A 15,949-nucleotide genomic window follows, 5' to 3' on the forward strand; every position below is an offset into this window, starting at 1 on the left:
AAACACCTAGTTATCATTCACATTACACTAAGCAACTTTCAAGATGGGGCCATTCTTTTCTCTTCTTTATTCAACACATTGAGCTGTCTTAATGATGCTGCTGATTTAACCATGGTTTCGGCTTTCAACAAGTCAATATTATGCTTTTAGAAATGGTACTCTCTCTATGCTTTGTGATTGAGCTTTTGTGTCTAGTTGTTTTCTGATACATTGTAGGGAAAACCCATAAAACGACAAGGAGGATTTACTTAATGGCCAGCCTCAAAATAAGATATACTATAACATTTTTTTTCTCCCTCTTCCTGGCTACAGCTTGTGCTTACCACTTCACCATCTACCTTTTTATGCTCAAACAAACTTTACCACATTCCTTTTATGCAAAAAACCTATTTTAGTCACTCATTCCAAAATTTAATCAAGCTTTTAGGCTTAATCTTTCGGGCAGAAAAAAGAAATCAGATATACACTACATCAATAGTTGATACATAAAAGCAATACATTCTTGCAAATAGAGCATTCATTTGGAAAAGTACCACAACCCTTTTAGGTTTAATCTTTCTACATAAGGTATTAGGATTCTTCATCTCATCCTTTCTGCCCCTAGTTCAAATGTTAGAATGCATCATCATTTTCCCTTTTGAAAATTCTCTGAAAGCAGAGGATACAAGATGCATGATGCATCAGAAGGATAGATAGAGCACAGCGCAATCTTATCTAAACCAAAGAAATAATACATTGAACTACATATTGCTAATCAAGCTAAAAATTTTTTTGTATTAATGGTATAGCATATAATCTGAACTGGGAATATTTTCCTTCCCTTTTTAGTTTCCTATGCCTTCCTAGCTGACCCATCAGCAGTGTTCCGTTATTAATTTAACAGAGGAGCATTCATCTGTCCAGTTACTAGAAGAGTGTTGCTTCTTGAACTAACGGTCTCAACTGCACTGCTTTGTATGAAAATCTTCTGCTGATAACAGACCACTGACGAGACGTTTGAGTCTCTCAGCACCAGTACCTGGCCTAAGCTCTGTGGTATTTGTTCTAACATGATGTAGGAGAGTTACGTTAGAATTTCCTTCATTATTTAACCATCCACCAGGCACAAATCCATCAGCATTGCAGCCCAAAAGCTCAGAATCAATCTTGTCAAGAACTGGTTCATTCTTGCCAAATTTCCTTGCAAAGGGAGCATTGCTGTCAACCATCTTTTGGTAGTCATTAACAGAAAGGAAATGTGGATGTTGTTTTGGAGGGTTGTCCCATGATATGAAATGGAGGTCATGATTTACAGTGGTGTTCCGAAACTCTTTGGCGTTGCAGATAACAGTATGGAAGTACCCTTCAGGGGAAGAAAGAAAGTTTGCATAGTACATAAGGACTATCCTTGGGAGGTTGTCCCACCCCCATAAACAATACTCGATGAAAGGACGAGAAAGCATCATCCAAGCAGAACCTAATGAATTTGAGCAGAATCTACAATCAGATACATGTATAAGCAAGTATATCTAAGATTATGCTTCCAAGTTTCACAAAATATATCAAATAATCCAGAAAAGTGGCATGGGCGGATGAAAGCAGAAGAAGAAGAAAGAGAAAGTTGGGGGCTGAGTGGATAGATGCAGGCCTCTTTTCTTCATTTAGAGGTGATCCACTACTGGAAATTAATGTGACACCTATGCTAAACATATGAAGTGAAAAGCAAGTTTCATTGTAGCTGAAAGGCTGGGAGATGCCTATGAAAAATTGAAATGCCCAATTCTGGGACATCACAAAATCTCTTCTATTTGGCTGAAACTTAGATTACATGTTTATCTATGTGCTCAAGCAACTTACCCAGTAATTTTTGTAAATTATGCCAAAAGGATTATAGTAAGAATGATTTTTATTGAGTTGGAGGATGCTACCATAGGTGTTACCCTAATATATCATGATATTCAACTACATAAGCAAAGGGCTAGCTAAAAAAGAGGTAGGGCAAGTTAAATGCTGCCTATACAACAAGAGGGTGATCTACAAACAATAATTAATAAAAATATGGTGTGTTTAAGAATAAAAATTTTTAAGAGGGGGTAAAAATAACATATCAAGAACAATAGAGTTTATAGATCCACTAGAATGTCTTCCTTTAATAACCTATAAAATTCAAAAAGCATAACATTCCAAATAATAAAGTAAGTTGTCCCTAAACCTATCTAATTCTTCTATTTAAACAAAATTATGTAGTCAAAGCATCATAGCAGCACATAAACACAGGGTGAGTGGGTGATATGCCTTCATCCACAATCAGGTTCTACAAGAAATAGCATGATGACTTCCCCCTTTCTTTTTCTCCCATTTAATATTGGGAGATGGACCTTCACAATTTGCCTCAAATTTTTTACATGAAAAGATCAGATATTCTGCAAATATTCTTTTCAAGGAAATATATACAAACAAAGCAGTCTCCCAGTGATTGGCAATAATTATTTTCATAGACTACACAGTACACAGAAAAGTAGAGAAATGCAAATTCTCACCTGTAAACAGCCTATATGCAGTTGGTACACTCCTTTTCTCTGAAACCCAGAATACATCTGATTTTTGCCGGCTATAAAGCCCTGGATCAATTATAACAGGCTTGGCTCTCTGATACCTGGAATTGAGCAAAAAGACATTCCTTAAGCAGATTTACAAACGGACGTTGCAGACTTATAATTCATTACTACCTTTAAATTGATCTCTTAAATCCCAGAAAGATAAACAACTGTTGAAACAGATACTAACAAAAGCATAAGGGATGAACCACCTACTCCTTCCATCCAATGTCACTGGTATGCTCGATAAAATTAAGATCTCTTGGGATATCAGATAATGTGTGAAGCAGATCTGTGGCACAAAAAAAGAAAATACTATACAAATTAAAGGCATGGGAAACAAATGCAGAAACACTTTTGTGCTGGTAAACAGAAATAACTAGAAACAAGAACAATATTACAGGCATAATGGAGCATGATTAGGTGGTTGTTAATCGCTAATAATAAATAATAGTTAGTTAAAGATTTAGAAAAAGTGAAATAGCCCTATAAATGGTCATTTCTAATTAGACAGTCGGAAATCTAATTCTTAGCAGCTAATGCAGAAATGAATATAAATACATTAGATATTATTAAAAATTAACGGCAATTCAACTATAAACATCGAGGAGGTCAAACAATACTACCCCGGATTTTAAATTTAAAACTAGAACCAACAAACCTTATTTCAATAAAGAAAAAAGACAGAACTAGCCAATCAAACCCAGATAACTCTAGAATTAGAAACTTTTCAAAACAGTTCCCTTATTTCTCAGCTCAAAACGACAAATAACACCAACCAATGAATTGCTCAAAAAAGAAAAAGGCTTCGAATCTAAAACCCAGAGATGATCCATCTTTAACATACCATCTTGTGTAACCAAAGGGTAATCAGAAGCACTCAAGTTGATGAACCAATCCCAGTCCCCACCTTCCTTAAACAAAATGGCAGCAGCATGAAGGGTATTGGTAACCATGGTGGGCCCTCTATAAGTCACCAGATTGGCTTTAGTAACCATCCTTACATTCCCAACTTTCTTAAAAAGAGGCTCAGTTTTCACAAACTTAGCTACCTCCAACCTCTCCTCAGCAGAAGCCTCTAAATCCAAATGCACGGCATATTGGTTCCTGGGATGGTATAAAGCTTTCAACGTTCTCTTCAAGCTCTCCCCATCGCCGGCTGAGCCAGATATGAGATAAGCCAGTTTGGGAACTGGGTTTGGAGATGTAGGCATCAAGTGGAGCTTGGATTCCACGAACTGTGGAAGTTGGGTTTTGGTGGTGCGCGTACGGGTGTAGTAAAAAAAGGAGGAAGTGGAAGAAGTGGAGGTTATCGAGATGATGATGAGAAGAGTTGAAAGGAGAAGAGAAAAAGTTAAGAGAAGGAACCAACTTTTTTTCTTGTGTTGCTGCGGCTTGTTTGCAGAGCCAGAATCCATCAGTTCCTTTGGTTTTTTCTTTCCTTGCAGAGACACCGCAATCAAAGTCTTGTGATTTTAATGATTTTATTTTTTTGGTTTTGTGGCCCGTGGGTGAGTGACTGAGTGAGTTGAGTGAGCAGCAGCTTGGTGTGTGTGACTCTTCTGCGGTGGAGACAGACACAGACATGAATATGAATATGAATATGAAAATGAAAGTTTCATTCTTTTTTCACCTTTTATGAGAGAAAGGAAAGGGCATGGAAAAGTCATGGAGAGAGAGTATGAGGGGCCTTCAAATCTGATTTGTTGTGGGACTGCACGCGCTGATTACTGAGAGTAAGTTTTTAATTACTTGGGTTGTTTTTTTGCTGCCAGGTGGGCCCATTTCGGTGTTACATGATCATTACATTTGTTAATGGTCTTTTTCGTACGACAAGGAATGGCGGTTGGCTTGTTTTCATCCTTCAGTATTCTTTTCGTATATATAATAATGTTTGATTAGATTTTTTTTCTTTAACTTTTTATTAAAAATTTTGATTTAAATTATTCTAAAGATTATATCAAATTAAATTTTAATAAATGGAATTTATATATATTTTAAAGTTACTTTATTTAACAATTTTAATAAATAATTATTTGAAAATAAAATAAAATTAAAATTAGATAAACTTTGCCTAATAAAAGTAAACCAAGACATTATATTAAGAACCCAAACCAAGGAAAGAGAACTCTTGTACGTCCAAATTGCTTCAACTGTATTCTTAATTCAAAATTTAAAGAAAAAATGTAGTGAGACAAATACGAATGAAGTGTGCCGGCGAGGGCACGTGGGAAGAGAAACCGCGTAAGAGATAGGAGGCTGTGAGGAGAAATAGTGGGGAGGAGGGCAATTGGGCCTGGCAGAGTGATAAAACTCATTATAAAGGTCAAGTTGCGGTGGCACAGTATTTGAATGCAATGCTTGCTTTTTACTCCGCTTCAATTTAATGTGACGGAAACGAAAGAGAGAGAAAGTTGGAAGCCATTAAGCAAAGCAGGATTGTCCACTTCATCGTGGGGGTGGCTTTCCTGTTAGGTCGACTGCACCTTCTCTGTGTTGCTACCCATCTTTACCTTTTCTTCCCGTCTGCCACTGCAATTTGCTCTTCATGACAAGTATTAGAGATATAGAGCATTCTTCTAGCTCCCTTCTCCTTTCCCCAAATGGGAAATGTGGATATGCCACCCTGTTGATGGTTGCCCCATCCTTAACAAAACCAAACCAGGTACCCCCGTGTCTTATTTGTAGTAATAACTTTATTTAGTCTGCGTTTCAAGTTTGAGTGCGTCCTTACATGATTATTAAGTCATTAATTAATGTCCCTGTTAACTGGACTAGTCTAACATTCAACGTAACAATTGTTGCATGCGTTTCTTACTTAAAAGAATTTGAGTTGAAATTCTTTCTTTGTTTTTTTTTTGTAAGATTAAAAGAAAATTTTATTTTATTTTTGTATTTTGAGTTTAAAACTATATTATGTGTTAAACTTTTGAGACAAAAAAGAAAAAACGAAGGAATTAAACAAATGGAGAAGCTAAATAATTTCTCATTCCCTAATATTGGATCTTAAGCCTGTCTACTGTCACATGACAATAAAAGGAAATTGCAGTTATCAATTAATTAAAAAATAGGATAAGAGGTGTGATTATACCCTTTGCTATGAAAGGCGGAGTGAAAGCACAGAAATCTTGGGTGAAAGAAACTTAAAGTCCAAAGAGAGAAAGTGTCAAAGGACAATTAATGCTAATAAAGTTTAAGCTGAATTCAAAAAAGCCTAAATTCAAAACTTAGTACAAAAGAGGAACCTCCTATAATTAGACATACATGAGTTTTGTTGTTCTATGTTTGTTAATTTGTAAATTACTAATCGTAAACAGAAATGGAAGGGCAGAATTTGAGGAATGAGCTTAAAGTCCATAGCCCAGGACCTCGCTTTGGACGGGGAGATTGGACCACTTCTTCGAAAGAGATAGGCCGAATTGGGTGAAGAAACTTCTGATACAGGAGATGAAGAGTGGGGGGAGGTTGAATTTGCTGGAGTTGTTAAATGACACAGAGGCAGCCCTACAACAGCTTCTTAGACTTGCATGGTCCAGCCCATGGAGGGCTCTCCGCAATTAAGTTTCGTATTGGGCTTCAGACCTACACCCAAATCTCGGGAGTACTTCAACTAGACTTTTCATTTGTCAGGCTCAAAGGGTCCACCTATGGACTTTTGAGTGCACCTGAATTTTCTTTGGTTATTTAACTGCCTTAGAGTAATCAAAGGATTAAAAATCGGATAAAATAGTATTACAATCCTTTTTGTTTTTGCCCTTCATGTTTCTTGTCCTTTTTGGTGCTTACCCACACCTCTGCTGTTACAGGCTTTTGCAGTCCAAAACCGAGGGCTTAAGATTTCCACATTTGAGCCTAATTTTCATTTACGTGGCATTCCGTAAGGCTTAGCATGTTTCTGTACCCCGACAATTGCGGGGTTCAGACTCCAGATTCAAACCTTACAGACCCAGGAAGGAACATTTGTCAATCTTGTGTAAAATAATAGTCCTAGTTCAAGATGTAGACTTTTTTTTTTGATCCATTTGACTAGTGAAGTTTATTGTGGCCGACGGATGGAGTCTTTAATTTGGGAAAAAAGGAGACCCTGGTATTAAGCCGCTCGTTCTGACTGTTACAGCTGAATGATTATACCATTAATAGCCTTTTATGGCAGCATATTGACTTTTCAATACTGTATGCTATACTATTATGTTGACTTTTATAACTTGCAAAACAAAACTATATAAATAAAAACAATAAGATTGAAATTATCGTTTATTCACTTTTCATTTACTTTATTATTAATTAAAGAGCATCAAATTATATGTATGAAGTAATTTTGTATACAAAAAGCATAGCAAATACCAAGATGATTACCCAAAGACTAAAATTCTTGCCCAAACAAACAAAAGAAGTCATATACCAGTTGCGTTTGTGTAAATTAATCGTGGAGGACTACCTACCTTGGCGAAAGCGAAATCCAAACTCAAATTTCCTAAATTAACACATTCAAACCCCCCCGAATCCCACTCAACGCCACCATCCCCCATATTTTAACTCCCGACCTAAACTCCGAACGCTACCAAAATCACAACCCTCCCACACCCAAAATAGTTCTCCTCCTTTAGCCCCCTCTTTCCGGGGACTCAGCCCAGCAGCAACAACCATGGGAGCCTCCAGCACGGCCACCGCGACCACCCCATCCACCACGCTTTCGCCCTCCATCGTCAAAAGAATCCTCCTCTCCTATACCTACGTAGCCATATGGATCTTCCTTTCCTTCACCGTAATAGTCTACAACAAATACATCCTCGACCGAAAAATGTACAATTGGCCTTATCCAGTCTCCCTCACTCTCATCCACATGGGATTCTGTTCCTCCATAGCTATCCTCCTCGTCCGCATCTTCCAAGTCGTAGACCTCCCTTCCTCCATGTCACCCCGTCTCTACCTATCTTGTGTAGTCCCCATAGGTGCACTTTACTCCCTTTCTCTTTGGCTCTCTAACTCCGCCTACATCTATCTCTCCGTTTCCTTCATCCAAATGCTTAAGGCCCTCATGCCGGTTGCTGTCTACTCCATCGGAGTTCTCTTTCGAAAAGATTCATTTAAATCTTCCACCATGGCTAACATGCTCTCTATTTCCTTCGGGGTCGCCGTTGCTGCTTATGGTGAAGCCCAATTCGATACTTGGGGTGTTTTTTTACAGCTTGGAGCCGTTGCTTTTGAAGCTACAAGACTGGTTTTAATCCAAATACTCCTCACTTCAAAAGGAATCAATCTTAACCCAATTACTTCCCTCTATTACGTTGCTCCTTGTTGTTTCCTTTTCTTGCTTATTCCATGGGTTACAGTTGAACTTCCTTCACTCAAAGAAAACTCAACTTTCCATTTTGATTACTTCATCTTCGGGACCAACTCTTTTTGCGCTTTCGCTTTGAACCTGGCGGTGTTTTTGTTAGTTGGGAAGACATCAGCGTTGACAATGAACGTGGCTGGCGTGGTCAAAGACTGGTTGCTGATAGCGTTTTCCTGGTCGGTGATTAAAGATACGGTGACTCCAATTAATTTGTTTGGTTACGGGCTTGCATTTTTGGGGGTTGCATATTATAATCATTCCAAGTTGCAAGGGCTTAGAGAGAGGGAAGCACAGAGGAGAGCTGAGGAGGCTGATGACGAGGAAAGTGGCAGACTGTTGGGTCAGAGAGAAGGGGATGGGACTACGGGAAGAAATGAATCACAGGGTTAATTTTGATTTCCTACACTTGATTTTAAGAAAATTCCTGTTTTTTCTTTGAACTTCTGGATAATGAAAGTTAAACTGGTCAGAGATCATCCAGGTGTTTAGTTTCTTTTCTGTGCTTGCTCTGTTTATGTTTACTATTCTTGGCTGCGCACTCATGTTACTGGGGCCATTTTGTTGGATGATTTATCCTGTCAATGGTGCCAATTCATGTTGTAGGCTCGTAGCTATGGGCATTTATACTGATCATGATTTAGACAAAAAAGTTTGCTATATATTAACATTGCCAATTCCTTATGCTTTGTGGAGGCAGAGATGTAGTATTTGTATTTGTTGGATCATAGTCTTCTATTCGGTGCGCAACATGGATAAGGTGATTGCATTTCTCGGAGTGATCAAATGTTCAACTCAGTTACAGACATTCACTTTCAAATTCGTGGTCATGTATTTTGTAAATGATATTGGCTTTTGTTGATTGCAATTTGCATTGATCTGAATCTGGACTGAATGTTAAATTCATGGGTTAGACTTTAGAAAGAAGGTCGGGCAGATTTCATGATAGCAAGTTGGAACAGTAAGAGGAGAAAGCGGCTGCCAATGTCACTTGAATTTGAAGATGAATGAGCAAAACTGAACTCCATTGAATGGTTTTTCTTTTTTTGAATAATTCAGGCAAAAAACTTCATTAATCACCAGAAACATTTATACAATTAAGGCATACTCTTACTAGACATAAACAGCTTAAACTCTATCATCATGCAAAAAGAGCCTTGTTAAAAACCTTTTTATGATCAAATCCAGTGGGATAAAACTCATGAAAAGGAAAAAGAGTGTCCTTTTGTACATGTTCAAGGAATCTTGTAACCCTCCCATCACAACCAAGTATTGTTCTAGTATTTTATATTTTTCATTTTATAAGTATTTGACTCAATAATTGATGTATTGTGTTTTACTTAAAAGTGAGAAATATGAATCAATTTTTTTTTTCAAATTAAAATTAATAATGAATTTAAATACCATCTTCTTTCATATTTTTTGGATTGCTTGTACTATTTTAGCTTGACAATTGTCAAGTTGGTTAAAAGGGTTGAAATTAAGATTGACTGAAAGAATTTAAAAATAAAATAAAATATTCACTGAAATCATAATATTTGGTTTAGATAATAAAATACTTGATCAATTCAATTTTTAGTGCATAGATTAAAATAATTGAAGTTATTAGAATAGAATCAAATTATATTTTTATTTTTTATAAAATAAAAAAATTATTTCATGTTTAAATTTATTTAAGCAAATAAACAAAATATTATAACAAAGTAAAAATATTTAAATTTTAAAAATTGAGGAACCGGACCAAATGGAATTGATTTTAAAAAGCATTTGGTTTGGTATTTGAAAAAACAAAAAACTGTAAAATGAAGGAAATTTCTTTTAAAACTAAGTCGAACTTTGGAGATCATCCATGTCCAAAGAGTGGGAGTAGAGGGATCGCCACACCCAATACATCCAATAATCAAAAGTACTCAATCTAAAAGTCGAGTTACAATCTAATGCATTTCATTGCTAAGCAAGCCAAATTGGGTAATTCATGATTGTGGAATTGGAGCTTGAGGATAAGTTATCGTTTTGTGTTAATTAATTGATCTTGCTTGTGCACTTCAAACACTCGCTATCAAGAATTGCAAGCTATTGAATGGAGTCCTACTCGGAGGTAACTGGAAAACCAGGTAGTTCATTGAAATACCACCCAAGTTTTGCCTGCCATAACTATCAACACATGTATATTTTAGTGTTTTACTAATTGGCACTTGTTGCTTCATCAGAGATGTAGCAACTTCTGGTACATTATCTGGTGAAACAAGAACAGGCATTTTGATATGGTCCATTTGGGGAGAGCCTTAATTAATACCAGATTCCCAGGATCTCATTTTCTTAGTTATAACCAGTGTACTGATTTCTTTTTCGGGAGCTTTCCTCTGTAATCAAGGGTATCCTTTCTTCATCTCATCTCTTGTAGTTTTTGTGGCATCCAAGTCCCCCTTCTCCCTTAACCACCCTAAACATTAAAGATGTTGTATTGGACTTGGAGAAGAAATGCAGGAGCCAAGAGTTACGCACCTTCGAGGAGACCAAAACCCAAGTGTTCTTCACACCATTGGATGACCAATGTCATCATTCTGCGCCAGAAGGATGGGATAAGTTGTCCAAGGAGTTTACATGGCTCATAAGTCGCTCAGAAGCTGCTAAAAGAGCAAGAAGCAAAGTAGAAGCCTTAACAAGTTAACATACGCATGTATAAAGCAAGGAAATTTATTGGTCATTTCCTCATGGTGCTCATTGAATAGCTGACAATTAGTCCAATAAAATGTGATTTTCATTCTATGTACATGCTCATCTATTTCACCTGGTTTAGCAGTTTTGGTTGCCATTAGTCACACGACATCACTCCAAAGAAGAGTTTATTTAGCTCTTCATTTCAAATGATAACCTTGTGCACTTGTGAGGGTGCATTAGTTGCAGACAGACTACTTAAAAGTCTTGTTTAAGAGGGTCTACTTTTTTGAGTTCTTGGACAAATTTTCAAATTGTAAGCAACGCTATCTGATTCTTCCATGCCTTCTTAATTAGTTAGGCTAACCCAGAACATGTCTTCTGTTGAAGAAAAAAAAATTAATCAATCTTATGGAGCAAACACCGACTGTGAACCAGTATAAGGTTGCAGTTGTCTCATAGATTTTAGAACCATGCCATCAATCTTGAATAATACACAGTCTCCTGTTATGCAACTAGTACACATCTTTTGGAAGGTAGAAGGGGTGAACAGTTGGAATATAAGTCCTCCAGGGTAGAATAAAAAAGAAAGAGCAAGAAATTCCTATGCACTTTCTTCTTTAGGAGGAACATCAACATTGACTTTATCAGTTGTCCTTGGAGCAACTTCTCCAGGATTTGGCTTATACCTTTTGGCACAAACAAGAAATAAACCCAAGTTGATGAGGCTTAGAACAGCTAGAAGCCCATAAAAGTAGTCCAGTCTGCCATCATTGATCCTATGAGCCAGCCAATCATGCCCCCCATTTGTTCCAGTAACATTCCTCACGATTTCAACTAGTATACTGCTTCCAAACAAACCAAGCGAGATGGTTGTAAGGAAAAGGCCAGTACCTATTGCTTTCATCCCTCTCGGTGACTCTGTTATAAAGAAATCAAGCTGGCCGGAATAGATGAAAGCATCTCCTATCCCAACCAAGATGAATTGTGGTAGCAACAAGAATCCGCTCACTGGTAGGGTTAAGGTGGTGGTTCCCTTGGTTTTAGCAACTGACAATCGTTTCATTTCTGCAAATGCTGCAGCCGCCATAGCTATAATGGAGAAGAAGAGGCCTAACCCTATTTTTTGCAAATTTGTCAAACCTGAAAGAGGTTTTTTGAATTGACTTAGGTGATTAACAGAACAACCAAAAACAGGATGATGATAAGAGTATAGTTTTTTTTTTTTTCTTTTTCTGAACATTTCACAATTAGCTGAGTACCTTGAGGTTTTCTTGTTTTCCTGAAGAGTGGCATGATCAGGCGCTCATAGATTGCAAGAGTGAGCATTATGGATCCAATCATGAATACATTGAAAGAGGCTGGAGGGATTTCAAAGTTTCCTATGGATCTCTCCATTGTTAAAGCTTGCTGGACTGAGAAGCTGGCCATCTGTGCATATACCGTCCAAAACATGATCGTTGTTGCCCAAATTGGCAGTAATCCAGTCAACATCTTAACTTCCTCTACCCTTGTTACTGAGCAAAGACTCCATGGATTTGGAGTAGGTGATTCACTTATTCCAGCGTCCTTGCTGGTAATGACTGCTGCCTTGTCCAAGCAACTGCCAAACAAATTTTGCTTGTCAATACATTTTTGCAATATATCTAGACTCTATTAGTTTAGGGGAAACACAAGATCCATTCAGATTAAGCTTTTCAAGACCATGATGTAGACTCCAAACTTTTGAATTGCAGGAAAGTACAGCCAGGTTTTTCGTTTTTCAAATAAAAACAAGGTCTCCTTTTTTGTAATTGAAGTTCAAATAAAAAATATTAAAACATTGTCTTAACTTTCAAGAGAAAAGAATTTCAAACAAATTGCCAACGAATCTTCATTGTTGACGACGTACCGTAACTTATTTGTGTGTGACAGTCTCAGTTCCTGTGCGGGGTCCTCATATAAATGGCTAATATTAGATGGGAAGTCAACATTCCTTTTCCTTATAGCAGCCACAAGAACTTGAAGTATTTGAACCACAGGGCTTCCCGGACTTTCCTTGTACCTATACTTTTTAGTTCCTGATAGAAATATAAAAGCGGAAACAAGCATAGCAACCGAGCAAATGCCATATCCCCAGCTTCGTCCTACTTTGTCTTGTATATAAACAAGGACAGTGACCGCAAGCAGGGTACCAATGTTGATGATCAAGTAAAAGATGTCAAAGAAACTTGCCATTTGCTGCTTTTCCTTCTTATCATTTTTGTCAAATTGGTCTGTTCCAAAACCTGAAACGCTTGACTTAATCCCGCCAAGTCCTAGTCCATATAAATATAGAGCACAAGAGAAGACACCCATTTGCAGGCTGTTGGCCTCTACACATTCATTGGATTGAGCAGGGTTGCAAGCAGGTGGGCGCAGCTGTGGCAATCCTGTTGATATTGCTAACAAGCAAGTGCCCTAGTTCATCAACAGATGGCCAGGATTGTAAATGTGATAATCAAGTGAACCATTGACGCAACTCTGGAAAAGAAAAGAACGATGCTTTAAGTGCTTACCATTGCATTGATCCCAGCAAAAATGACAATCGTCCAATATCGGGTTAAGAAAGTATCTGCAAGAATCCCTCCCAACAAGCATAGCATATATGATGTACCCCCGAAATTTGTACTGACATTTGAAGAAGTTGCACTAGGCAGATGCATTGTGCCCACTAAATATGTCACCAGGTTCACCACAATTGCCATTGTTGAAAGTCTCTCGCATATCTCAACTCCTTAGAAGAGTAATAATAGCAATAATATAGTCAATTCGTGTGTAGAAAATAAATCTATACTTCTCCTGAGACCCAGATCATTGAACAAAGATCTGAAGTCATTGGACTACCAGAAAATGAAAGATTTCAATGTCAAAAGATAAAAAAAGGAAAAAAAAAAAACCATGCTGGCATTCCAAATGAAAGCTGAAGCGTTAAATTAACAGCATATCCCAAAAAACAACTGCTGCATATACAAATCTGGAGAGGAAATTTGATGAATTTGTTTAAATAACTTGTATAATGTATCAACAACGTTATAAGACAGATATACGACATGATTTCTGTTTTTGATATTTTTTTATTCTATACCATTTTTCAGATATGTAAATTAAAATAGAATTATAAAAACTATAAAATTAATGAAAAATGCACAACTACATATTGAAAACAATTGGAAATCGATTCCCATAAACTCTAAACTACTAAGATCATAGACTACGCAGAGGAAAAAGAAATGCACCCAGGATTAGAGCCGCAGCCACCCAACCACCAGACGTGTTCCTATCGGCAGAATTTCCCTTGTAGTCAACAGCATCCGACACAAGTTGCATTTGATTTTCCTCCATGACAGGCTTAATCAAATACAGAAAAGAGTAACAAAAAACTTATTGGAGGATTAATCTAAGAAGAAAACGAGCATTGACTATAGAGTTGTTTATATTGTTCCAGGATCAGTTCAGACATGTAATAGATGTGACCAAATACATTGGATTTTAGGAAAGGTAAATAAATTAAATTTCTTAAAATTGTTAAAAGTTAAAATGTACCAGAAAGGAAACTGGCAAAGTTAGAGGCCCCAATTGGCTCCTTGCAATTACTGTACTAGTATATGTCTGGAGCTTATCTGTCAGGATAATGATTTTTTTCTTCTTTCAAGCAAGGGGGATTTGAAATTTTTGAATTTCTTCGTCCATTTGAAGAAAGAACTCAACTACCAAAAGGAAAAAATTCAATGCCACGATCCCCTTGGATTATACTAGTGCAAATTTAACTCAATCCCCAGCCCAAAACCAAAATACGTGCTTCTATATATTACAGTTTCGATACAAAAACTTTCTTAGGAGATGGTCGCCTGGTTTCTAGAACAGGAAGGGTCACTCTTCGGTCTTCACACAGATCTCATTTAGCAAATTAGGGACCTAGTAAGAGATTTTTTGTCCTCTAAAACTTGCATCAACGTAAACAAAGAAAAAAAAAACTCTGTATATTTTTAAAATAAAAAAAATATTTTTAATATGAAAATTATCTTAATTCAAAAATTATATTAGATAATATATTAACTCAAAAGTTGTATCACACAATATGACATAGTATGATTATTAGATTATAATTGAGTTTTTCTTGTAAATAGTTATATTTCTTAATAAAGTGATGTTTTGAAAAAACATCTCTAAATTCAAAAGTTATGAGACAACAAGAAAAATACCAACTAAAAAAGCTTAAATATAAAAAGTGATCTTTTTCATATTATAACTCAAAGCTTATGTTTAATAAATGAATAGTTATCATTCATAAAGTGATTATTAAAATAATATCTTTATTTAATGATTCTGTTTTATAAAATGTAAAATTATTTTAAGACAGAGAGGTACCTTAATAAAAAGATTACGTCTTTTAAAAGTAATTGTTACAAGTCTATATAAATGATTTGTTATCAACCATTTTGAGACAAAAAAAGAACAAATAAGATAAGAGCCGAACAATTAAGAGTAAGAGAATTTTTATGTTCTGAAAATTAATACAAATACTTGAACTCCCATCAAATTTTAAAAGAATCTAAATTCTTTATAATTAGTGATGGAATCGGGATTTCATGTTTAGGGAGATGAAAATAAAAAATTCAATGTTTGTAAGAGTGTAATTATAAAAAAAAAATTTTAAAAAGAAAATTTATAAGATTTTAAAACTTTGGAGGGTGGGCTCCTATTGGCCCCTTTCTCCATCTCTGCATATAATTTAGTTGCTAAATAAAGTGGTTTTAAAGTCGAACAATTTTACAAACTCTCAAATATATTTTATGATTTTTTTTTTGTAAAGTGTAAAATAAAATCAAATATTAATTTAATTGTATCTTAAAACTATTCCTATAATTCATCTTTATTTATTGAATGGCAAAACAAAATAAATATTAAAAGATAACATCTATTAAAAATTCACATTTGAAAATTAATTTTACCAATTTCTTAAATACCAACTAAACCCCTATTATACCAGTAAAACCTGGCCGGAGAATTAATGGCACAATCTGATCATGGTTTTTCGGGTATATGGCTGAGACTTTGCAATTGAAATCTCTTTGGGTACTGCATCCAGTTTCATTGTTCACATTTAGTCAAAGATGGCATCTAGTGCCCATCTCATCCATCTGCTGAGAACTAGTGCTCTCTGGGTACTGCCAGATTGATCAAGAAACCAAATTAGTGCTCTCTGCTGAGAACTAGTGCTAACAAGAGGATAATGCTCATCTGGCAGCCATGTGCATGCATGACTTAACTATATCAAAACACATATAGAGCATCCCCACTCCGACTAAGTTTTTTCGGCTAGCTATAGCTTCAAGCAATAAGATGGAGATATTTTCCT

General features: G+C 36.2%; 2 protein-coding genes and 1 pseudogene across 2 annotated transcripts; 1 reads left to right on the plus strand and 2 right to left on the minus strand.

Annotated features, from left to right (window-relative positions):
- Positions 1 to 452: 452 nt before the first annotated feature.
- Positions 453 to 4,185, minus strand: LOC110411456 (beta-glucuronosyltransferase GlcAT14B-like). The gene is made up of 4 exons (XM_021421617.2): positions 3,424 to 4,185; positions 2,793 to 2,868; positions 2,520 to 2,635; positions 453 to 1,456 (listed from the first exon to the last, which is right to left on the minus strand). The coding sequence occupies exons 1-4, from the start codon at positions 3,992 to 3,994 to the stop codon at positions 939 to 941; spliced, it is 1,281 nt and encodes a 426-aa protein (XP_021277292.1). The 5' UTR covers positions 3,995 to 4,185; the 3' UTR covers positions 453 to 938.
- Positions 4,186 to 7,026: 2,841 nt separating this feature from the next.
- LOC110410866 (putative sugar phosphate/phosphate translocator At4g32390 pseudogene) lies at positions 7,027 to 8,595 on the plus strand (annotated as a pseudogene).
- Positions 8,596 to 11,051: 2,456 nt separating this feature from the next.
- Positions 11,052 to 14,232, minus strand: LOC110411122 (protein NRT1/ PTR FAMILY 6.2-like). The gene is made up of 6 exons (XM_021421149.1): positions 14,134 to 14,232; positions 13,827 to 13,938; positions 13,107 to 13,324; positions 12,461 to 13,008; positions 11,832 to 12,172; positions 11,052 to 11,712 (listed from the first exon to the last, which is right to left on the minus strand). The coding sequence occupies exons 2-6, from the start codon at positions 13,930 to 13,932 to the stop codon at positions 11,174 to 11,176; spliced, it is 1,752 nt and encodes a 583-aa protein (XP_021276824.1). The 5' UTR covers positions 13,933 to 13,938; positions 14,134 to 14,232; the 3' UTR covers positions 11,052 to 11,173.
- Positions 14,233 to 15,949: the final 1,717 nt, after the last annotated feature.

The sequence above is a fragment of the Theobroma umbraticum genome, unplaced genomic scaffold (genome assembly GCF_002168275.2).
Source record: "Theobroma umbraticum cultivar Fairchild unplaced genomic scaffold, ASM216827v3 scaffold_56.0, whole genome shotgun sequence".
Lineage (NCBI taxonomy): Eukaryota > Viridiplantae > Streptophyta > Magnoliopsida > Malvales > Malvaceae > Theobroma > Theobroma umbraticum.

Coding starts and splice junctions, on each gene's coding strand:
- LOC110411122 (XM_021421149.1), bottom strand. CDS start 13,932: ATGGAGGAAAATCAAATGCAACTTGTGTCGGATGCTGTTGACTACAAG. Junction 12,173..12,460: donor TCACACACAAATAAGTTACG/GTACGTCGTCAA, acceptor TTTGTTTGGCAG/TTGCTTGGACAAGGCAGCAG. Junction 11,713..11,831: donor GAAAACAAGAAAACCTCAAG/GTACTCAGCTAA, acceptor AACCTCTTTCAG/GTTTGACAAATTTGCAAAAA.
- LOC110411456 (XM_021421617.2), bottom strand. CDS start 3,994: ATGGATTCTGGCTCTGCAAACAAGCCGCAGCAACACAAGAAAAAAAGT. Junction 2,636..2,792: donor AGTGACATTGGATGGAAGGA/GTAGGTGGTTCA, acceptor GCTCAATTCCAG/GTATCAGAGAGCCAAGCCTG. Junction 1,457..2,519: donor TGCATATAGGCTGTTTACAG/GTGAGAATTTGC, acceptor CAAATTCATTAG/GTTCTGCTTGGATGATGCTT.